At 37.4% G+C, this 24,826-nt stretch overlaps 1 protein-coding gene across 7 annotated transcripts in view; it reads left to right on the top strand.

Moving 5' to 3' along the window:
* Positions 1-24,826, top strand: part of WNK1 (WNK lysine deficient protein kinase 1) — a 156,765-nt gene that overhangs the window by 75,089 nt on the left and 56,850 nt on the right. For all 7 annotated transcript variants that reach the window (XM_025401983.1, XM_025401989.1, XM_025401988.1 and 4 more), the window contains exon 4: positions 1,982-2,139. In XM_025401983.1, the coding sequence (XP_025257768.1) occupies positions 1,982-2,139 (158 nt within the window). The remainder of the gene's footprint in view (positions 1-1,981; positions 2,140-24,826) is intronic.

The raw sequence follows: 24,826 nt of genomic DNA, 5'->3' as shown, positions 1-24,826 counted from the left end.
CACAGTAGCTCATACCTGTAATCCCAGCACTTTAGGAGGCTGAGGTGGGAGGATCACTTGAGGTCAGGAGTTTGAGACCAGTCTGGCCAACATGGAAAAACTCTATCTCTATTAAAAATACAAAAAAAAAAAAAAAAAAAATTAGCCGGGTGTGGTGGCGGGTGCCTGTAGGCCCAGCTACTTGGGAGGCTGAGGCAGGAGAATCGCTTGAATCCGGGAAGTGGAGGTTGCACTGAGCTGAGATTGCACCACTACACTCCAGCCTGGGCAACAGAGCAAGACTCCGTCTCCAAAAAAAAAAAAAAAAAAAAAAAAGGAGTATCTAGCCTCCTAACATTTTGTGAAAATAAATATGACAATTCATTCTGAAAAGTTGGTTTTATCAACTTTTTTCTTAGTCTGACTCTTCAGAAGTTATGATCTATCTAAAAGAGTATTTCTCAACCTCAGTACTACTGAGATTTGGGGTTGGACAATTCTTTCTTATAAGGGGTTGTCTTGTACATTGTAAGACTCGAGCAGCATTCCCAGCCTCTACCCACTAGATACCAGTAGCACGCTCCCTGTCTGTCTTCTAGTTGTTATGACCAAAAGTGTGTCCAGACATTACTATATATGGCTCCTAGAAGACAAAATTGCCCCCTGTTGAGAATCACTTATCTAAAGAACAAGGCTGTCCCTTTCAGACTTTATATGTTAGAAACTCAAAGCTGGAAAAATAATTTAATGCCTATTTTGATAAACTTTCACTCTATGAAGAGGGTATCACAATTTAAAAACTTGAAGTCTTCATAAACACTCTATTTACTCCCTCCAAAAGGTGACAATAACAAAAGAAACCCATTAATTTTTAAGTGAACTTGGATCCTAAGTATTACTAGGAAAAGCACAGAACACCAGTTATTTGTACATCTTTCAAAAACAGTGTTCTCCTTGGAATATTATGTAACTTAGGTTAGGAACACTTTCACCTTTTCTTATAATACATTCACAAGACGAATGGGAACAGTGTTATTTGAAGCTGAATTTCTTTTTTTGCCTTCTTCACAGGAAACATTTCTTTGATTGTCTTTGGCATCCTGAAATCCCTGACCCAATAGAGTTTTTATTTTCTTTGTTCATTAAATCATAGTGTGCATGTCTGTTTCTTGGAATGCCTTATAATTTGAGGTATGCAGACCTAATTTTCTGGAAGCATTATAAAACCTAGTCTTGTGAGATCACACACTGCTCATAAATCAGTCTGTATTTGGGTTCTATATTTGTGTGTGTATTTGTCTTTTTGCCTGTAGGATGTCCCTCACTGTATTTCTTGTGTCTGTAGTAGGCTTATTTGTGCACTACAGGTGCGATGGTAAGTATGTGAAGAAAAGGGCTCTGGTGAGTGGCCTTTGGAGACAATTACGCTTTATTTCATTTTTTAAAAAATGTATTGAATATCGGATTTTTCACTGCAAGGCCTTCTTAAAAAGTGAAACTAATCAGATTGAGTGTTAATGCCAAGAATGTAGCTGTAAATATTAACCTACAACTACCATACATTAGTGGACACACAAGTATTTTGATCTTTTTAAACCCATCATCTTATCTTACAGATGTGCCATTATATCTGTTTTGTTCCTTGCATAGTGTCTTTCCTTTTCCTTCTATTTTTCAATGTGAATTATATTAGTTTATCTCTTAGCCAAGGCTTTATTTTGACATATTGTTTAGAGAAATTCATTTTACACAGTAAATCAATAAATAGATCCTTGACCTTATTCCAGTTTCATATAAAGGCCTTGCAGTGGAAGATCTTTTACGAGATATTTGGTGGAACAGACTGACTGAGAAGATTTCCTTCCTCTTTTTCCCCCCTTTCCTTTTTTCTCCCCATTCCAATTTCTTCTCTCTCACAGGTCAACCCCTCTGCTTCTCTCCCCGGTGAGTAACGTCTGAAGCTTCTGCTCGCATTGAGTCTGAATCGTTCTTTTAATTTAAGGTACCCCAGAGTTCATGGCCCCTGAGATGTATGAGGAGAAATATGATGAATCCGTTGACGTTTATGCTTTTGGGATGTGCATGCTTGAGATGGCTACATCTGAATATCCTTACTCGGAGTGCCAGAATGCTGCGCAGATCTACCGTCGCGTGACCAGTGTAAGTCTTCCCCTAACTGATTGTTGAACTTGGGTTATATCTAACAAAGAATCCCAAGGTGGATGACATCAAACCATGTAAAAGAGGACAATAGTGGAAGGCATACTGAGTGAACTGTTGGAGTGGGGTTGGTGGTGTTGAGGTATGTGTAAGGCTATTGCTCATGATACAGTGAAAGATAAAGATCAAAGAACCACTAGTTTATCCTGTACCCACCTTGCATTCATTTAAATCTTTATGATGTTTAGAAACACACCCTCATTGCCTACTTTTTAACCCCCTATTAATTCAGCTAAACTCCCATTTTCTCCTACCACATAGGTCAGAGTTAAAAGTAATGTTTTTAATTCAAGATGCTTTGTCAAATTAATTTGTTCACTGACTTTTCTCTGAATGACTTGATATGATTTATTAAATCTTATATATTAGTACCTACAATATTTAAGGCATAAATAAATACCTTTTTGTAGTTTAAATTACCCATGGTAGTTCATGTCTGCTGACAGATATTTTCTACAGCTGTCTAATTGAAACCTGAAAGGTAGTTGTTATGATTCACTTCACTTTATCACTACATACTTCATTATGCTACTCTAAAATACATTTTCTTACATAACCATATTATGCCTGAAAAAATTAACAATCATTTCTGGATCATCCAACACCCTGAACCTGTTCAGATATTCTCTCCATTGTTTCAAAAATGTCCGTTGACAGTGTTCAAAATAGGCTCTATCAAGGTCTACAAAATGTATTTTATTGTTGTAGTTCTTAATCTAGAACTATTGCTTTTACTTTCATTTTCTGCATGCCAGAGATTTATTGAAAAACTTGGATTATTTTGAGGAATGTTCCACATTCTGAATTTTCCTTGTAGTGTCATTTAACTGGTTTATTCTTCTACATTTCTGTAAAGAGAAGTTTACCTTAAAATAGTTGGGGTAGGTTAACAATGTAAAAATAATTTTGTCTTTTTTACTCGCATTCACCCTAGAGTGTACGTTGTCGTTTTCCAGAGGCTATATGATACTGCACATATGATACTGCAGCAGAGTACATGCAGAAGCAGATATAAGAATTCATTTGTAAGGCCGGGCGCGGTGGCTCATGCCTGTAATCTCAGCACTTCCGGAGGCCGAGGCGGGTGGATCACTTGAGGTCAGGAGTATGAGACTAGACTGGCCAACGTGGTAAAACCCCATCTCTACTAAAAATTCAAAAATTAGCCAGGTGTTGGTGGTGCGCCCATGTAATCCCAGCTACTCTAGAGGCTGAGGCCCGAGAATCTCTGGAACCCAGGAGGTGGAGTTTGCAGTGAGCCAGGATTGTGCCACTGCACTCCAGCCTGGGTGACAGAGTAAGACTGTGTCTCAAAAAAAAAAAGAAAAAAATTCATTTGTCTTCCATTAAACCATATTTTTAAAAAGATTACAAAAATGTAAAACAATACCAATCTTATCACTAAATTTGTCTTGTTTTGGAAAATACTGAATTTTTTATTTTAAATATTATATATTTGTAACATAATGAGTTATAATTTTTAATGAATTAATAAATATTTTTAAACTTTCTCAGGTTTACCATCTATCACGGTAAATATTAATAGATGTAACACACATAGACAAAATCCCTCTGAGGTCTCCAGTAATGTTAATTTTAAGAGTATAAAGGGGTCCTGAGACAAAAGTTTGAGAACCACTGTTCAAAAGTCTTGATAAAATTTAGGCTAAACATTTTTTGCAAGGATACTTAATATGTGGTGCTGTATATGTTATATTGCACCAAGAGGCTCAGAGTATCTCATTATCTCATTTTTAGTAATGTAATTTAATTGAATTTTGATATAGAAGATGTAATTATAAATTGCTTATTTAGATTTTGATAGCTGAATAGAATGGAAGTGTTTATTTTTTTGTTATTTATTTATTTTTTTTTTGAGACGGAGTCTCCCTCTGTCGCCCAGGCCGGAGTGCAGTGGCGTGATCTCGACTCACTGCAAACTCCGCCTCCCGGGTTCATGGCGTTCTCCTGCCTCAGCCTCCCGAGTAGCTGGGACTACAGGCGCCCGCAACCACTCCCGGCTAGTTTTTTTGTATTTTTAGTAGAGACGGGGTTTCACCGTGTTAGCCAGGATGGTCCCGGTCTCTTGACCTCATGATCCACCCGCCTCGGCCTCCCAAAGTGCTGGGATTACGGGCGTGAGCCAGAAATGTTTATTATTAAAAACTGATAGGAAACATTTTGCTTTAGGTAGACCAAATTTTACCTCTTCATAAAGGCTTGGAAGAAGTCTTTGGAGTCAAAGATTAATTATAATTATTTATTGCTGTGAATATTCTTTCAGTATCCTTGTTGTGTATTTGTATGTGATTCTGATGTTGATGGATATGGAGCTACTTTGGACAATTAGTTTAATTTCATGTGAAGTGCAAGAAATGGTGGAGGTTTCATACCCAGTCAAAATGACAGCTGTTGTTTACAGAGAAAGCAGCATAACTGTCAAGTTACTTCTGGCTTTGTAATTGGGATGGTATTTTGTCAGTTATTATTATCGGGTGTGTGTCTCCAAGTCTTTGGCCTGAGGCCTTACTGTTAAATTTATTAACCTCTTTTTTTTTTTTTTTTTTTTTTTTTGAGACGGAGTCTCGCTCTGTCGCCCAGGCTGGAGTGCGGTGACGCAATCTGGGCTCACTGCAAGCCCCGCCTCCCGGGTTCCCGCCATTCTCCTGCCTCAGCCTCCCGAGCAGCTGGGACTACAGGCGCCACCACCGCACCCGGCTAGTTTTTTTGTATTTTTAGTAGAGACGGGGTTTCACCGTGTTAGCCGGGATGGTCTCGATCTCCTGACCTCGTGATCCGCCTGCCTCAGCCTCCCAAAGTGCTGGGATTACAGGCGTATTAACCTTTTCTTAATACTCACCCAGATTCTAATACATGTTATAATTGTAATCCCTGAAACACTGACTCTCAATTTGGGCTGAATGGGGGCAGGATAAATTTTTTTTATGCCTTCAGATGATTTTGATAAGTACCCTAGTCATTATTCTACATTTATGCCCTTAGAAAGCTCATCTGCTTTGCCTCTCAGAGTTCTGTATCATCATTCCCAGTTCATGTCTCTTATTATTCCCCTTTCTTCCCCTGATGCATAGTAATTTACATTCTCTCTTTTTTTTCCCCCTTTGAGCATAGGGTAGACTGTTTATTGGGTAATGTCCTCTTTTATTTCGTTTAAAATTGTAGAAAACTTAAGAGGTATATTTGATTTCTTGTTTTTTACTCACTACTTCCAGTTTATAAGGTTCTTGCTTCAGAATACCTCTTAGATGCAAGCCTTCTTCATTCCCATTGCCACAACTCTGATTTCACATCTTCCTTACTTCACACCTTGCATTATATTCCAGAAGTAGTTTACACTGTGAATTTATTTTTTTATTTCACTTCCTTGCTCTCCTTTCTTGGTATAAGGAACTTCCGATACCAGTTTGCTTATATCAGAGCAAGTACAAATTCTTAATCTTTTGCTGTTCTTCATCTTCATCCAAGACTTTATTTTAGTTAAATCATTATCTCACACATATGCCACATCCTTTCCTGTATTCCTATCCGTTTGTAAATGTTGTATAATACTGTACCTCTTCTATAAGCTTTTCTGCTGTCCAGTCAATCCATAGACTTAACAGTCTTCCTCCATGACATTGTATCTGATTGGTTTCACTGTATAATGACCTTTGCCTTTTCTGAGCTGATTCTTCTGAATTGATATGAATTATAAAATTTTGTTTATAATTGGTTATTCTACTTATAAACTCATAAATTCAATTAATGTACTTACTGCTTATTATTTTTATTGCTTTATATTCTTTAAAATATTTTAATCTAGTACATCTGTATAATTTCATCCTTTTCCAAAGCACTATCCTAAATACAAAATAAATCTCAGTGTCAATAAATGCAACATTTTCTGAATCCCTCCTATGTCCCATGCCCAGAGCTTGATACTAAGTAAAGGTGAATAATCACATTTCCTGTCTTCAGAAAACTACCTCTAATATAGAAGATTAATATGTGAACAAAGAATTATAATTACATTATGGTGGGTATTTTAATGGACACAAGCACTAAGGAGAGTGGAGGAACAATGGTTAACCCTGCTATGGATTAGGGAAGATTTCACAAAAAGGGCGTTTTATGAACTGTCAAAAAGAAAAGGTGGAAGAATGGTGAGAGGCCACTCTAAGAAGCAGGAGTAGGATTTACATGAGTGCTGAGGTGCCAAACACCCTAGTACAGTGGAAGGAAAGGCAAATTGATCAAATAGAGGGAAGCTGTTGTCTTGTGGTTGTAAAGGAGGGACAAATCAATTGCTACTTAGTTTCTCCTGCTCCCAGATCCTGTCTCATCTCAGAGCAGAGAGTTTGGGGTCAGTAATTAAGAGGCAAACTTCTGACTCCTGATACATGTGTTTTTGCTGCTATTATATTGTTGTGTTTTAATGGTGAAAGAGATCTTATTTGTTGATAGGCTTTTGGAAGGAGCAAGAGGAAGAGAGAGAGAAGTAGAAATCATGGTGGGTGGTGGTGGATAGGATAGAGTAATATCCAGGATTCAGTGGGCTTGTGACATGGTATAATGGTAGGTCTTGATAGGGAAGGTTTTCTCCTGAGATGAGATAAGGGAAGCAAGATGGGTTTTGGAAGCAGAGTCTTGGGTTCACATCCCTGCCCTAGTTATTGCCATACTATGTTGAGCAATTCACTTAATTTCTCTATGCTTCAATTATTTGGTTCTCTGTAAAAGAGATACCATTACCCTCTTACAGATTGCTTAGCACAGTGGCTGGTACTGGTACTGATAGTAGACTCTGGTTATTTTCTGTGAAATATGAGTTGTCATCTTCTTAGGGGTGTGTGTAGAATGAAAGATGGTCTTTAAGAATGATAAAGGCTTAAAATAACATCTATGAAACTTTGAACTGATTAGAAAATAATAATTGTGAAGCAGCACCAGGCATCCAGAATCTTCCTTTTTAGTGTTGATAAACACTATTATGTAAACAATGAATATATTGTTTGTACTCGTGTCTATATGTATGCAAGTAGAAAAGGGCAAATTTTTACCTATTACATACTTATTTCTTGTGAATAACCAATAATAGACTGGGCCTGTAGACTCACGCCTATAATCCCAGCACTTTGGGAAGCTGAGGTAGGCGAATCACTTGAGCTCAGGAGTTCGAGACTAGCCTGGGTAACATGATGAAACCTTATCTCTACAAAAAATATAAAAATTAGTTGGCCGTGGTGGTGCATGCCTGTAGTCCCAGCCACTGGGAGGCTGAGGTGGAAGGATCGCCTGACCCGGGGAGGTGGAGGTTGCAGTGAGCCTAGATTGTGCCATTGCACGCCAGCCTGGACAATAGAGTGAAAGCCTGTCTTAAAAAAACCACAAAAAAAAAACCCACAATAGCTTAGATTGCTAAATTGGTCCTCAGTTTTCTATATTCTGAATTCTGTGTATCAGGGTTTGAAGAATAGAATATAAATTATTGACATAAATGAATTAGGTTTCATAGGAGGAAAGTTAATTTTACTTGGTGTCTTTTCTACTTAATAAATTTCGTCTGTGTATTTGTAAATATTTATTAATTATAAACTGTGACCAAGCACTATACTAGGTATTGGGGATATACCAAGTCAAAAAGTTGTGTGAAAAAAAAAAAAAATGTTGACAGAAGTCGATAAGTTGACTAGGCGTGATAGCTCACGCCTGTAATCCCAGCACTTTGGGAGGCCAAGACTGGGGGATCACTTGAGGTCAGGAGTTTGAGACCAGCCTGGCCAACATGGTGAAACCCCAGTCTCTACTAAAAATACAAAAATTAGCTGGGCATGATGGCATGCGCCTGTAATTGCAGCTCCTTGGGAGGCTGAGGTAGGAGAATCACCTGAACCCAGGAGACAGAAATTGCAGTGAGCTGAGATAGTGCCATTGTACTCCAGCCTGGGTGACACAGCAAGACTTAGTCTCAAAACAAAACAAAACAAAAAATTTTTTTGATAACTCTATTAGAGTGATAAGGTTTGTGTCTAGAATAGATGGGAGATAAAGGGTGAGAAGCTGAACTAGGTTTATTGTTACAGCACAGCAAACTCAATCATTTCTTTTTGCCCAAAATATATGACTAATGCAATCAGATTTTTTAATTAAAACATGTAATGAAGTAATTATGGAGGAAATATAAGCCAGTAGATTCAAAACTGAGGGGAAAAATAACAAAAGTTGTAGTGGATCAAAGTTGATTTGTAGATCAACATGCTATATGAGTGATACTGCTAAATAGTAACAGGTGTTTCTGTTCTGTGACTCCTGAGCCTTAATTTCCTCATGATTGTGATAGTCATAACTGCCAGGCCTGCTAAGGTTGTGAAGAACAAATCTGTTGAAATTACATAAGAAAGTACATTTGAAAAAGTTTAGAAATACATTTGTTGTGTTTGACATATAACTAGATTGACTCTGAAATGTCCTGTATCTCAATAGATTCTTGGTGTTTCAGAAGGGTTTGACTTAGAGTTTCTGCCACAAAAGATTGGGAGGATAGTAGCAGTAACTAGCTTTTTTAAGTGTAATGAGGCTCATATTTGCACAGAAGTTACAAAATCTGTGACTGTGATATATTCAAGGAATTTTATTTTTAAAAACGCCTCCAACTTTTCAATAAAAAAGTAAATACATGACCAGTTATTCTGTGTAGAGATAAATATCTAGATATTAAAACTTAAAAGTATGATTCTGATTACATAATCAAGTCATAGGCTTTCAGTAGTCCTTAAAGTCTGCTTTCTATCCTTCAGTGAATTTTCGAACTTTGTTAATAGAATATTTTGTGCTTATCAAATTAAACATTAGAAGACTTTTGGGGACTTGATTGATTCTCTGCATGGCATAATGTGCTAAGTCAGAGTATTAATCAGGAATAATTTTCTTTTTTGTATGTGCATACTAAAAATGTACATTTAGATTTTTTTCTAGCAGCATTACTGAATATATTATATAATTAACCCATTTAAAGTGTATAATTCACTGGTTTTATTATCTTCACAGTGTTAAAAGAAAAACTTAAGCCAAATTAAATTTAAAGGTGTTTAATTGAGCAATGAACGATTCGTGAATTGAGCAGCCCCCAGAATCACAGCAGATTCAGAGACTCCAGGGATGCCTCATGGTCTGAACGGATTTATAGACAAGAAAAAGGGATGTGACATACAGAAATCAGAAGTGAGGTACAGAAACAACTGTTTCTGTACAGCTTGCTGGTTACAGCTTGCTGTTTGCCTTATTTGAACACAGTTTGAACACTCAGCAATGTATGAGTGGTTGAAATATGGCCACTAGGGCTGGGCGCGGCGGCTCACGCCTGTGATCCCAGCACTGTGGGAGGCTGAGGCAGGCATATCACCTGAGTCCAGGAGTTTGAGACCGGCCTGGCCAACACGGCGAAACCTCGTCTCTACTAAAAATACAAAAATTAGCCGGGCGTGGTGATGGGCGCCTGTAATCCCAGCTACTTGGGAGGCTGAGGCAGGAGAATCGCTTGAACCCAGGAGGCAGAGGTTGCAGTGTGCCAAGATCACGCCATTGTACTGCTGCCTGGGTGACAGAGTGAGACCCTGTCTCAAAAAAGAAAGAAAGAAATTTGGCTGTTGGGATTGGCCAAGCCTCAGCAGTTGTTAGTTACAGGCACATACTCCTAAGTTAGGTTTTCAGTCTTGTCTACCTATTAAGTTAGGTTGCAGTTAGTCCGCAGAGACTCAAATTAGAAGTACAAAGTCCTTCTTGGGCCATATTTAGTTTGCTTTAACAATAGGTATGTGCAACCATCACCACAGTCAACTTTAGAATAATTTTATCACATGATAAAGAAATTCTGCACCCTGTAGCAATCACTTTTCTATACAAACATTCCCCCAACTCCTGTGCAACCCCTAATCTGTTTCTGTCACTATAGATTTTTCTGTTCTGGACATTTCATCTAAATAGTCATTTAATATGTGGTCTTTTGTGACTAGCCCCTTTCACTTAGTATAGTGTTCTCAAGGTTCGTCCATGTTGTAGCAAATGTTCATGCTTCGTTCCTTTTTAAGTCTGAGTAGTAATATTCCGTTGTGTGTGTGTGTGTGTATATATATATAAACACAATTGTTTAGCCATTTATCCATTGGTAGACGTTTGGACTGTTCCTACCATTGGCTGTTGTGAATAGAGCTGCTATGAATAATATTCATGTGCAAGTTTTTGTTTGAATATCTGTTTTTACTTCCTTTAGGTATATACCTGGAAGTGAAATTGCCATGCATATATGTTAATCCTATGTTTAACCATCTGAGGAACTGCCAGCCTATTTTCCAATAGCTGTACCATATTACATTCCCACCATCAGTGTGAGAAAATTCTGATCTCCCCATATTCTTGCCAACTCTTGTTGTTATTATTATTATTATTATTATTATTTATTTTTGGAGACAGAATCTCGCTCTGTCACCCAGGCTGGAGTGCAGTGGCATGATCTCGGCTCACTGCAATTTCTGCCTTCTAGGCTCAAGCGATTCTCCCGCCTCAGCCTCCTGAGTATCTGGGACCACAGACACACACCACCATGTTGGCTGATTTTTTTGTATTTTTTGTAGAGACGAGGTTTTGCCATGTTTCCCAGGCTGGTCTAGAACTCCTCAGATCAAGCAATCTACCTGCTTTGGCCTCCTAAAGTGCTGGGATTACAGGTGTGAGCCACTGTGCCAACCTGTGTCTTCTGTTCTTAAAAAGACAGCAGTCATTGGGTTAAGGACGCACACTGTTCCTGGATGACTTCATCTTAACTAATTACTTGTGCAATGATCTTGTTTCCAAAAGAATTCACATTGTAAGGTACTAGAGATTAGAACCACAACATACCTTTTTGAGGGATGCAGTTCAACCCCATAACAATTCGTGGGTTCATTCAACAAATATTCAAGTCTCTTCTATGTTGCAGACTGTTTTCTAGATCCTAGATATTGAATATTATTGTTATGTCAAACACAGTCCCTGTCTCTAAAGAACTTACCAAGGGAAGGAGAACAAACAAATAAAGCAAACAGTTACAATACAATAGAAAACACATATTTTAGGGATAGGTACTTAATGAAGGCATGTAAGAGTGGTACCTAATCAAGTTTAGACAGGTTAGGTATATGGTGTTAAAGAATTAGGGAAAGACTAAGATAGTGTTGTATTTGAAGATCCACAATTTTCTCTATCTACCAAGTTTGGAAGTAGGAAAAGGAACAAGCAAGGGATAAGGGACAAAAGGAAAACTTAGACTTTAATGTAGATCACTGAGGGGACTGTTTTAAAAGTGGGTAGGTATCATGTATGTCAACACATACAGACTTAAATTTTAGAAAGATTGTTTCTGACTGCAGAATGGAGAATGGATTTCTGAGGAAAGACTAAATGTTGAAAACCCAGTTAAAAGGGTATTGAAGTAATCTAAGGAAAATGACTAACAGTCTGAAATAAGGAATTGTAAGAGAGAAGGCCAAAGTGGGTGGATTAGAGAGATTTTGTTTGTGAATTAGATTTGAGCTAACCTCATTTTTTTTTCCCACTTAACATTTATGAAAATAAATGCTCATGTATGTATAAGATCAAACAGAATATCAAACCTGATTGTGAGGTTAAATATATAACTTTAGATTTGGAGAGTATAAAATTTATAATTTATATATGAAATGGTTTACATATTTTATTTACTAAATCATTCCATTTATTTATTTATTTATTTAATTTTGAGACAGAGTCTTACTCTGTCCTTTAGGCAGGAGTGCATGGCTCAGTCTCGTCTCACTGCAACCTCTGCCTCCCAGGTTCAAGTGATTTTCCTGCCTCAAGCCTCCTGAGTAACTGGGATTACAGGTGCCTGCCACCATGTCTGGCTTTTTTTTTTTTTTAAGTAGAGATGGAGTTTCACCATGTTGGCCATGCTGGTCTCAAACTCCTGACCTCAAGTGATCTGCCCACCTCGGCCCCCAAAGTGCTGGGATTACAGGCATGAGCCACAACGCCTGGCCCATTCTGTCATATTCTAAATGGAATAGCAAACTATGCTTCCTGGCCAAATCCAGCCTGGTGCCCATTTTTTACAGCCCATGACATACATATGGGTTTTGGTTTTGTTTTTAATTTTTTGAGAGAAAGTCTCGCTCTGTCACGCAGGCTTGAGTGCAGTGGTACAATCATAGCTCTCTGTAGCCTTGAACTTCTGGGCTCAAGTGATCCTCTTGCCTCAACTTTCTGAATCTCTAGGACTACAGACGTGTGCCACCACGTCCAGCTATTTTTTTTTTTTTGTAGAGGTGGGGTCTCACTATTTTGCCCAGACTGGTCTCAAACTCCTGGCCTCAAGTGATCCTCCTACTTTAGCCTCCCAAAATGCTGGGATTACAGTTGTGAGTACCATGCCTGGCTTGTTTTTATATTTTTTAATGTTTGGGGAAAATGTCAAAAGAAGACTATTTTATATGATACGAAAACTACATGAAATTCAAATTTCAGTGTCCATAAATAAATTTTTCTGGCATACAACCACACTCATTTGCTTCCATATTATTTATGGCTGTTTTCACACTATAATGGCTGAGTTGAGTAATTGCAACAGACTGTATGATACATAAAGCCTACAATATTTACTATTAGGCTCTTAACAGGAAAAGTTTCTCACTCCTGTGCTAAACATGTCACCAGAACTTTGTAAAACATGTTCACCGGTAGAGCTCTGTAAGAAATTACTGATCTGCGAAAGTAGTGGTGATGTTCTTCTATAAGAATGCGTTAGCCTCGGTACTTGCAATAGACATGAGAATCTTGGTGCAAGCAAGTAGCTACTTAACAGGTCAGAAAATGTATAGGCAGTCTTTTCTCTCTGTTAAGGGTAGAACTAAAACTTTAACATTTTTATTTGCCAAATGCAAACTCAAAAGCTCAGTTGAGAAGAAAATCTTCTTAAATGAAAGATGTCTTTGGTAGTAAGTTTAACAGAACCTAGAAAGACTGGTGTCACTGTTTCTGTATTCTCAGTATAGTGTTTAACCTGTTTTCAGTTGTTCAACAGCTTTTGTTTTTTATTAAACTGAGACAAAATTCATATATCATAAAATTAACCATTTTTAAGTATACAGTTCACTGGTTTTTAGTATATTCACAACGTTAATGCAGTTATCACTCCTAATTCCAGAACCTTCCCATCATCCCCAAAATGAAACCCCATACCCGTTAGTAGTCATTTCCCATTCCCCTCTCCAACCCATCCCCTAGCAACCACTAATCTGCTTTCTGTTTCTGGATTTGATTTTCCTATTCTAAGTATTTCATGTAAATGGAATTATACAATAAGTGGCATTTTGCGTCTGACTTCTTTCACTTAGCAAAATGTTTGCGAGGCACATCCATTTGGTAGCATGTATCAGTACTTTTTAATGGTTAAGTACTATTCCATTGCATATATATACTACATTTTGTTCTATTCAGCAGGTTTTATTTCCCTTTAGTTCTTTAGTTTCTTCCTCTCTTTCTCATTGTTAAACTGCTTAACTCTATAGCTGCCTCTTAATCTGGAGAGAGATTGAGAACAGTGTTTTAGTCCATTTGGGCTGCTATATCAATAATGCCATAAACTAGGTGGCATATAAAGCAACAACCATTTATTTCTCACAGTTCTGAAGGCTGGAAAGCCCAAGATCAAGTGCCATCAGATTTGGTATCTAGTGAGGTTCTGTTCCTCATACACCAGACTTTCTCATGTCATTTTCACATGGTGGAAGAGTCAAACAAGCCCCCTCAGGACTCTTACAAGGGCAGTAATCCCTTTCACGGTTCTGCCATCATGACCTGATCTGCTCTCATGACTTGATCTCTCCTCCCAGAGACCTTCACCTCTTAATACTATCTCATTGGACATTAGATTTCAACATAAAAATTTCAGGGAGACACAGACATTCAGACTATAGCATACATGAAGGAGAAAATTATAGTGTCTTAAAAGGTATTGTCCTAGAGCTTGGCTTATTACATCGTTGTTTATATTCATTGTGCACAGCACACTGTAGGCACTCATTAATATTTTGAAGAATAAATGATTCAAAGGAATATCAAATATAGTCAAAATTAGACATTATATAAATTTGGGAGAGTTGTATTTACTCTATGAAAGAGAAGTGAAATTTAAGGTGACCTTCAAAATTATCCTACTAAAATGAAGTTGAATAGCAGCAAGTAGAAACTGATGTACCTATAAAAGCAATATATTTTATCTTAATGGCAGAAAACACACTTACTTTTGCACGAACCTAATAGAATAGGAAAAACTATTTTGTGCAAATAAAGCAGAAAACAATAATAGGTAGAAAGGCTATCCTAGGACTAGAAAGGCTCTTCTGTAGGTTCTCAAATCTCGGTTGTAAGTTCTGAACAACTAGCTTAACTCTTTCCATTATGGGGCTAGGTCTGTTTTTTTTTTTTTTTTTTGGTAGGTATTTCCCCATAATTTTTACCCTATAATTACTCTCACCTTGTTCTTTCTTCCCTGAGACTTCATAGGGCAGACCAAATCGTAATTTCACTTGGTAGTCCCTCAAATGTTTCAAGACAGTTTTTCTAATGTTAGGAGTCCTTTTTTATCAAGACCCATCATTGTCAATTTGTAAAACTAAAACTTGTTCCTTTGAATTTCTTGAGGGAAGGGGCTTATATTCGTTATTAGAAGAGGGAGATGCTCAACAACTGTTTTCTGATCTTCAGGAGGTTACATAAGAAAGAAGAGAAACTGTAATTGAACATAATGAACTTGGCGACATTGTATAATATTGAGGGGCCTTGGTGGTAAAGGTTTGAGGTTCTGTCACCTGAGAATTTTTGAGACGGGATCAAGACAGCTAACAGAGACTCAAGTGATTTTTTTTTTTTTTTTTTTTTTTGGAGACGGGGTCCATCTCTGTCGCCCAGGTGGGAGTGCAGTGGCATGATCTCAGCTCACTACAACCTGTGCCTCCTGGATTCAAGCAATTCTCCTGCCTCAGCCTCCCGAGTAGCTGGGATTACAGGTGCCCGCCACCATGCCCGGCTAATTTTTGTATTTTTAGTTAAAACGAGGGTTTTACCGTGTTAGCTAGCCTGTTCTGGAACTCCTGAGCTCAAGTGATCCACCCGCCTCGGCCTCCCAAAGTGCTGGGATTACAGGCATGAGCTACCACGCCCGGCCCAGGCTTGAGTGATTAGTTCAGCATGGTATTAAAAGTTATTGAGGACCCCAAAGAGCTTTTGTTTACTTGTGTTCTATCTACTTTACTGTATTATAAATTAAAATAGAATTTTAAAAAGCACTTAAAAATGATAACATAAGCCCTGTATATGTTGGCATCAAAAGCATTTTTATGACAAATAACTATTTTCCAAAACAAATTTTAAAAACTTATTGAGAAGAGGGGCATTTCCACATTTTTGCAAATCTAATGTCTAGTCTAAAAGAAGATTGCTAAATTCTCATATCTGCTTTTCTATTCAGTCTGTTACAATATGTTGTTTGGGTTGAAGTATATGAAGAAAATCTGGCCTCATGCAGATATGTAGTTGTGAAAGGAAATACTTTATAGGCCACAAGACAGGATATTGAGGACCCTGAAGGGTCTTTATACCACACCTTTGAGAACCACAGTTTTAGCAAACCATGCAAAAGTACAGTCCTCAGAACAACAGAATCAGCATCTCAGGGTGTTTGTATTAAATGTAAAATTTTGGCCCCTTTCCAAGCCTGTTAAATTAAAATCTGCATTTTACATAGTACAAGGGCGATTCATATGTACATTAAAGTTTGAGAAGTATGAGCTGGGTCATTAATCCCTTAAGGTCTTTTTTAGTTCCATGTACCTTTATTTGGTTAATTAAATAAAAAGTAGGCTATATAATATAATAGCAAAATGTTATTTAAATAAACTGTTGTTCAGTCATTCATGTAAACTTTTAAGTCACATTATAAGTAACCAATTGGACTTAAAAATTGTATTATTATAGCATTTCTATGCAATTTTACATTTTTTCTGCCTTTTTGGTTATTGCTTTTTAAAATTTTTCTTTATTTTCTTTATTTTTTTTTGAGACGGGGTCTCACTCTGTCACCCAGGCTGAAGTGCAGTGGCGCGATCTTGGCTCCCTGCAACCTACGCCTCCTGGGTTCAAGTGAGTCTCCTGCTTCAGCCTCCCAAGTAACTGGGAGGGACAACAGGCATGTGCCACCACAGCCGCCTAACATATATTTTCTGGTAGAGACGGGGGTTTCACCATGTTGACCAGGCTGGTCTTGAATTCCTGACCTCAAATGATCCGCCAGCCCTGGCCTCCCAAAGTTCTGGAATTACAGGCGTGAATGACCACGCCAGGCCTGGTTGTTGCTTTTTAAAAAGGAAAACCAGTAAATCAAGCTGTAGAAAATGTGGAGTAAAAACAATTGGAACTGTGCTAGAATCCTTAGTTTCTAAGGATGCTGCAGGTGGCATACATTTGTGCTTTATTTTTCCTCTAAGCTGTGAAAATTTAGTTGTGTATGCTCTATAGTCCTCAATTCTGCACCGTCCATTACTGTACTTCTTGCCTAGGAAATACTGTCTAGATTTTACCAATCTCCATTCCCATCTTCTGGCTTCTAGCAAAGAATAAAAAGGGCTGTGATCTTTGTTACTTTTCTAAAAGTTTTCTTATGTTTTGGGTGCTGAGATAAATGTGGGGGGTTTAAATAAGTTCTTAGATAATATAATTTATATAATTATATAAGCAATCATGATGATTCTGTGTTGAAATAGGCCTTGAAATATTGTACCTTCTCTTAAGTCAGCTTGGGATTTAAAATTTGAATTAGTAAATTTAACTAATTTTAAAATTATGTTAGTGTCAGTCTGCTTAACTGTTGCATACTTATTAAAGAAATGTGCATGGTTATCCATTGGAAGAGGTCCTAGGGCTTCCTGATACAAACACAGCCACAGACCCCAGCCACTCTAGATTTCTGGTTTTCATCCCAGGTCTATTGTGTATACCCTGGCTATGTAGTAACCAGTAAACCACTCTCCCCTTTCTGTAGATGTAGTACTAACTTAGAGAAAGGATACAAAGAAGAGTTTGTATTGAACAGCTCAGGATTGCCTTTTTAGGTGGAAGAAACAGGCTTTGGAGTTGGATCTGCTTCCTTTCAAATCCCGGTAATGTCATTGCCCAGCTGTGAGACCTTGAGCAAATTATTTACTTTTCTGAGCCTAAAGTATTTGTGAAGATTGAATGAGAAAGGCAAAGTGCCTGGCATGTGGTTATCAATCAGTGCCTAATAGGTATCACCATTATCATCAACATCATTATTATTATTAATACATATTTAGCAGTGAAATAAGGTGTCTCTTTTTGTGTTATTTTAACCAGTGACATTCAGCAAATTGCATTAATTTAAATGTGTTTCATAAGTGTCACATAAAATCAAGCTTTAAGCAGGAGAATGAGCTAACATTTATTTGTAATCTTGTCAATCACCTCACCTTGCAAAGTACTTTACATATACTGTTTTAATCTTTTATATCATGGTAAGTAGATAATGTCTTCATTTCACAGGTAAGAAAACAGACTCAGAGTTTAAGCATTTTGCCTAGGGACATGCAGGAGAAATAATAGTAGTCAGAAATCAAGATTCTCTTAACATGATACTAATACAAACATTAACATTATTTTCCTTTACCTCTTTTTTGTTTTGTTTTTAATCTGTTTTCTGGACCGCAAGGAAAACTGAGGGTAAAAAGTTTAGGAGATGTGAGTAGCAAAAGTCTGGTACTGCAGTTTTGAGCTCTGAGCAAAGATTCATTCTCCCTGTTTAACAGAGAAAAACTTCTTAATTGTATGCTATACTTGTAATCTTGACCCAGTTATCATGAAAATCTATGCCACTGATAATGAGAAGATCCAAGTAAAAGTAGGAATATATTTAGCACAACTTCGGTGTGCTTTTAAAATAATAATAACTGCAGCAAGCAATGACATCAACTTTTTATATGAAGGATAGTGCATTTGAACTGGAGCAGTACACAAGCTTTCATGCATTCAGAGAGTAACGAGCCTTAGGGAATCATGAGTAAGTTAATTTCTTTGATAGAGCTAGCTTGATTTGGTAGGGAGTTCGAAGAGGCTTGTTTTCCAATGGGATCATAAGGTATGTTCAAATTCCTGTAAACTAATGGTTCATACCTGTAAGAATCTGGCTGAATCCAGCCCTATAACAACCAAGTTAGAAATAATGGGGATTTTTAATTACTTTGTTTGTGTAATTTGACTTTGTCACTGATTCCATTAGCTTTTGGATTGCAAGGTTTGAACATTTGTCTGGGAAAAACAGAATTAAAGCCATTAGGGTAAAATTCCTTTTAGTTTTTATATAACAGATTGCAATTCACCCTACTTTTTTACTCAAACAAGTGAGGCTGATTCCTGATTAGATGGTGTTTGAAAAGTTGAAGGAAACTTTGTATTTATTTCTTTAGCAGCTAGAATTTGTTGTGCTATCAGTGAAAATCTATTGGAATTAGCTGAACTAGTTCCTTAATAAGTTTTGTTTCTATGTCCATCCAGCAAATTTAGGTTATAAATGTAAAAGAAAAGTTCAAGTATTGAGGGGCTGTATCTTAGGAACATTTTGCATGATTTTCAGAACCTTTTCATTATTCTGCTGTGATTTGATTAAGATTAAAGGTGGTAGCAATTCCCCGTGTTTAGGTACTAAATAATAATTATTAATTAAATCATTATTTCAGAATTCCTCAAAAAAGCTGACCTTACTTACCTACCCAGAATTTGATCTGTAATTCACAAGGCAGTAGACTACAGAATAAAAACTGAAAGGATGTAGAAAGATTGTTTTCCATATTTAAATACAGCAGTACTGAGTTTTCTGATATAGTGTAGATAACCTAAATGCTAAAAGATTCATATTAATACTTTGTAATTGCTACTTTCTCTAATGGATTATATGTATATATGATTTGAGGTATACCTTGAAAGAAGCATAAGACTCAGTTGACTGAAAAAAGGGGGCAGAATAGGAAAAGTATTCTTGTTGGTAGAAGTGTTCACTAAAGTATTCAGTGAACAAGTAACCAGTTTGAACTTACTTTGGGAAGATTGGGTAAAGATGTGGGTGGAAGTTTGATTATGATTTTCATACCACCTTTAAAAGCACAATAACATGGACTAGAAATAACATTAAATTAGATACTGAAAAATCTGAATTCTAGTTTTTGTTTTACCATTGATTAGGCCCATACTTCACTGGAATATAGATTACATTTGTCTTATAGGTGCTGAAGGTGGTGCAGTGTATCTAGCAGATTGCCTGATAGCTGTTAGACTAGATGGGACACTCCATAGTCAACCAGTTGAATTAATGGATTAATTCTTTTTTGTTGTTGTTGTTGTTTGAGATGGAGTCTTGCTCTGTTCCCAGGCTGGAGTGCAGTGGTGTGATCTTGGCTCACTGCAGCCTCCGCCTCCCAGGTTCAAATGATACTCCTGACTCAGCCTCTTGAGTAGGTAGGAATACAGGCATGTGCCAACATGCCCAGCTAATTTTTATATTTTTAGTAGAGACGGGGTTTCACCACGTTGGCTGGGACGGTCTTGACCTCCTCGTGATTCGCCAGCTTCTGCCCCCCAAAGTTTGGTATTGCAGGAGTGAGCCACCGCGCCTAGCTGGCTAATGGGTTAATTCTAACTTTGACGTAGAATTAATCTCTGGACCACATTTCTGCATTCTGAACAAGGAAGGACTGTTATTCTGGTTCCTTCTAGATCTGTGATCCTGTGACCATTTAGTAGCTGTGGAGAGCTATTAACCATTTTTGAGCAGTGTGATTATATTAAATGATATCAGATGATTGGAAATGGTTAAATGTCAGATGCTTAAATGGATATCAGATGGTTGGAGCTAGCCACAATGTAAAACACAAATTGGAGATGAAGAGAATGGAAATACGAGGCCCATCTTAAATTGGTCTAGGCTTAAAGAGATGAGGTATTAGAAATTAGAACTTTGATGGTTACTTTTGTAATACAAAAACAATGACTTGAGAGGCAGCAAAGAAGCCAGTAAAAACCTTTTTTTTTTTTTTTTTCTGCTTGGTCAGAGATCTTTGGCTATTGGAGAAGAGTAAGAGTACTAGTCACAAAACCATTTCCCAGTTGTTTTTAACTTTATCTTTGTTTTAAGAGCCCATAGAGAATAATAGTAGTACTTAAATATTGTCGGGGAAGAAGCATCCAGCGATGACTAAGGTTTTTCTCTGGACTATGGAAATAATGACACGATTGAAAAAAATGGGGGAAATCCAGAGAAAGGCACTGAGTTTGAGAGAAAGAGGAATTACTTTAGATATGTAAACTGTTATCTATTTGTGAATGGTATTTTTGTTGTATATATTGAAAACTCTTATTTTGATTTATAGAAAAGGTTGCTCTTTATAGAATCTAGATATTTAGATATTTGGCCAGGTGCGGTGGCTCAAGCCTGTAATCCCAGCACTTTGGGAGGCTGAGACGGGCGGATCACGAGGTCAGGAGATCGAGACCATCCTGGCTAACACGGTGAAACCCCGTCTCTACTGAAAAATACAAAAACTAGCTGGGCGAGGTGGCGGGCGCCTGTAGTCCCAGCTACTCGAGAGGCTGAGGCAGGAGAATGGCGTAAACCCGGGAGGTGGAGCTTACAGTGAGCTGAGATCGCGCCACTGCACTCCAGCCTGTTCGACAGAGCCAGACTCTGTCTCAAAAAAAAAAAAAAAAAAAAAGAATCTAGATATTTGTGCCTACATCATACCTTTGTCTCCTCAAGCCCCCAAAAGTCCCCTCAGCTTGGTTTATTTGTTGCCTAATAGAGTTTTAAAACTACCCACATCTTTATATCTGATGGACCTTTGAAGCAGGACACATGGCACTTGTTTTCTAGCTCTTTCATTTAGCCAAGCATGGTCCTACGCAGGCTTGTTCATACACTTAAGTTAGAGGTAGGCTGCACTTTTGCAGCGCACATTGCTGCATTTCTGAGCAATACCTGACATCCTAGACTCCTTAGTAGTAATAAATTGTATTGAGCCAGAGATTAGTGGTAGTTGCTTTGAGATAGCCTGTTAGAATTGGTAGCATTTCTAACCTTTAGATCTATTACTTCCAAACAGTTTCCAAGCCATTGTCTTATGCTTCTGTTGGTAATTGAAGCCTTAGCATCCACTGTCTTCATCAGGATTCAAGCCTACAAAATTACAAGGGAGAGAGGACTTTAATCCGTTACCCATTATAACAAAGCAATGAGCAATGCTGTTTCTACAATCTTTGTTAATGCCCTGAAGAAAAACTTTCCCTTAATCACTAAAATTAAAGTAGTTTTTATTTGGGTCTATGAGATCTTCCTAGCAAGTGGAATGTCTTAATTTTGAGACTTATAGGAGGGAGAAGAAGCAAAAAATTCATACCACTTGTGTACATAAATACTGTTGATTTTTTAAAAATATACTGTGAAAGAGTAGTAAAGCAGTCTGCCTTAATATCACTGCCTTTTAAATCAGGTGAACAGAGGAACTATTATCTCCACTTTAAAAACAAATGTAAGGGATATAGTCCAGGTCATGCAAACATAGTATACGATGGATTGAACTGACAACCCAGCCCCAGTATTGTGATTCCCTGTCCAGTGTTTGTTTGGCTACATGTTCTGAGTTTATAGTTTGTTCATTGAAAATCCCCTTTTTCTTTTAAAGTACGCTTTCAAAGTGATTGGGGAAAGGGAGTGTTTTCGGTAAATGGGTTTCTAGTGTACATACAGTTAAGCATCTAAGAAAGGTTTTGATAGGTCAAGGAGACAGAACCTGTGGACAAAGTAGGTGGAGCATTGAGCAAGTAAAAATCTCATTTTGCTTGTCCAGGAATCTATTACTGTTGGCAGAGAAGCAGGAGGAATATTAACAGAATAGTTTTCCTGCTGTTGGGCATGTAGTTTTGTCAATCTAGAATAGATCTATTGTTGGCTGAGTAGAGCAAATTCATGTCTGAGAGTTGGGGAAGCATGGCTAGTGTTAAACAAGAAACTGTGTTTCAGTCTGACTTTGATGTCTGCCTTCCTTATGCTGTGGGCTAATGTATATCATAGCCATTTTTTCCCTCATTTTCCTCCAATAAGAAATCTGTTTTGCCTTTTCTGATGGATATTTTTACAAAGAAAGACTTTTGCTCAGTATTTGTCATCATACATTCTCATTGCTGCTGCTACCCTCAGAAGGATTGTATAAATGAGGTAGGTAAGAATTTCCAGTATATATATCAGTCTATATTGTAGCCTTTTTGCTGATATTGGTAGAAAGTTTCCATTAAAATATTGAAATTGTTAACTTGAGAATGCTTTAAAAATATTTAGAGTTCTGTAATTTAGTGAATTTATACTGTATTCTGTGTGAGGAAGAGGTAGGCTTTTGTTAATTCTGAATGGTTAGGGAGAAGTTTACTTTTATTAAGAGTTCCTGTTAATGTTACCCTACCACAGTCAAAGCATAAGCTTTTAAGAAGCAAGTGCTGGCAGTTTTTAGGATCTGAAAGACTAAATCAGAGAACCCCGTATTATGACCCACTTTTGTTTCTCTAGCAGATTAGTTGGCAAAACATGGTCTGTAGAATTCAAATGAGAAGTCAGTCCATAAAATATGTACATGTTTTTGTGGGTTTTTTAGCTCAAATAACGCAACATAAAATTTGATAAACATTTCTCTTATATCAGACTCTTACTGTGCTGTCATAATTACAGTTGTTCATTTTTTGTACCCCATTTAAAATTGTGCAGAAGTGGCCTTTGTGTTTTGTAATGAGTGTACAGTAGATGTTCAAGAAACACTTACATTTAATGAAGAAAAATAAGCTACTATCCCAAGTCAAAAAAGCATATGACATTACTGCCTAAAGATAACTCTTGTGAATTAGAAAAGTAAGAGAAAAATAATCTGTAGAGCCAGTGAGTTGTTGGCTCTGGAGGAGTGGACTGAGAGGGCTGTATGTCCTTAACAAACTCTGGTTTTGTTCTGTGTAAGATAGTAGCCCAACTTATCTAGCTTAGTTCTTTTTTCTTCTTTTATCATGAAAACATCTTGTTACCATTATTTTGTTCTGTCTGGCGCTTAAAATCGTGTTGTAGAATAATCTAGTTCACCTTTCAAAAATTATCAGTTATAAAAATTACATTGAGTTCTTATGTCTTAAGAACAAGAAGCCTGTAAGTATATTTTAAAAACTGTAATTTTGTATTTATTTTAAACAGCTTTTTATTACATGTCCCAGATGACTTTTCTGTGGGTCACTTTTACTATCAGGTTTCATAATCATTGCATGTACACTTTTACTTTTACTATACAATACCTGTATATGCTTGCTTCTTAAATGATTCAGAATACCTCTGCTAGGTAGTTTAATAATCCTGGCTTACTGATGGTTGCTGACTGGTAAAATTCCTTGTTATATTTTTCAGTATTTAAGTGGGTAGCATTAAGCAGTCTTAATCTTTTAATACCAGCTACTGGACTGGTAAGGTGTGTCTCAGTTTTATTGGCTCCCTTGGCACCTACAGTACATTTTTTAAGGCAGTAGTAGTATTTGAATATGTGGTATAGCATTGGTATGGAATTTTCTATACAAAACTCTTGACTAAAGGTTGAAAAAGCAGCAGAACCTACTAAATGTTAAGTTGTATTATGCACAGTTACTGGTTTTGCTGTATCTTAATACCTGTTTTGCTCAATAAGTATTCCTATTTGTAAAGTAGTGAATTCATACATGTTGGCAGGGATAGGATTAGCAAGAGGATTATTATTAAGGATAATCAAGGATGAAAGCAGGTTCAAGAGAAGATTTTCCTTCCTTTATTATCTTTGGTGATTGCCTTTTTACTCAGGTAGCCGTGGGTCAGCGAACTTAATACTTCAGAGAGCTTTGAACCCAGATACGACATTTGAATTCAGTTGTTGTAAATTCAGATAGACAAGTTGGACAGGTATTATCATTATTGGCTAGACAGGAAATCTGAAGCTCAGAACTACTTCTGTTTGTCCAGTTCACACTGAATTCAAGTCTTTTATTGTTAAATGTTTCTGTCCTTTCAATGTGCCTATGCTAGATTAAAACAGAAGAATCAGTATACATTTGCTTTGTTAAATTAATACATAGTTTTATTGCCAGTAGGCTACATACATTCCCCTGAAATGTATGTGCTTATGGAAGAAGGAATCTTTTTTTTGAGACAGGGTCTCACTGGGTCACCCAGGCTAGAGGGCAGTGGCACGATCATGGCTCACTGCAGCCTTTACCTCCCGGGCTTAAATCATGCTCTGGCCCAGCCTCCTGAGTAAGTGGACTGCAGGCACATGTGCCGCCACACCCAACTACTACAGGCACATGTGCCGCCACACCCCACTAGTTTTTGTCTCCTTGGAGAGACAGGGTCTTGCTTTGTGCCCATGCTGAGCTCAAACGATCCTCCTGCCTCGGCCTCCCAAAGTGCTGGGACTTACAGGTTTGAGCCACCACACCTGGCCCT

Source organism: Theropithecus gelada, chromosome 11 (assembly GCF_003255815.1).
Source record: "Theropithecus gelada isolate Dixy chromosome 11, Tgel_1.0, whole genome shotgun sequence".
Lineage (NCBI taxonomy): Eukaryota > Metazoa > Chordata > Mammalia > Primates > Cercopithecidae > Theropithecus > Theropithecus gelada.
Note: the sequence above shows the minus strand (reverse complement) of the source record. Positions and strands in the feature narration are given on the sequence as shown.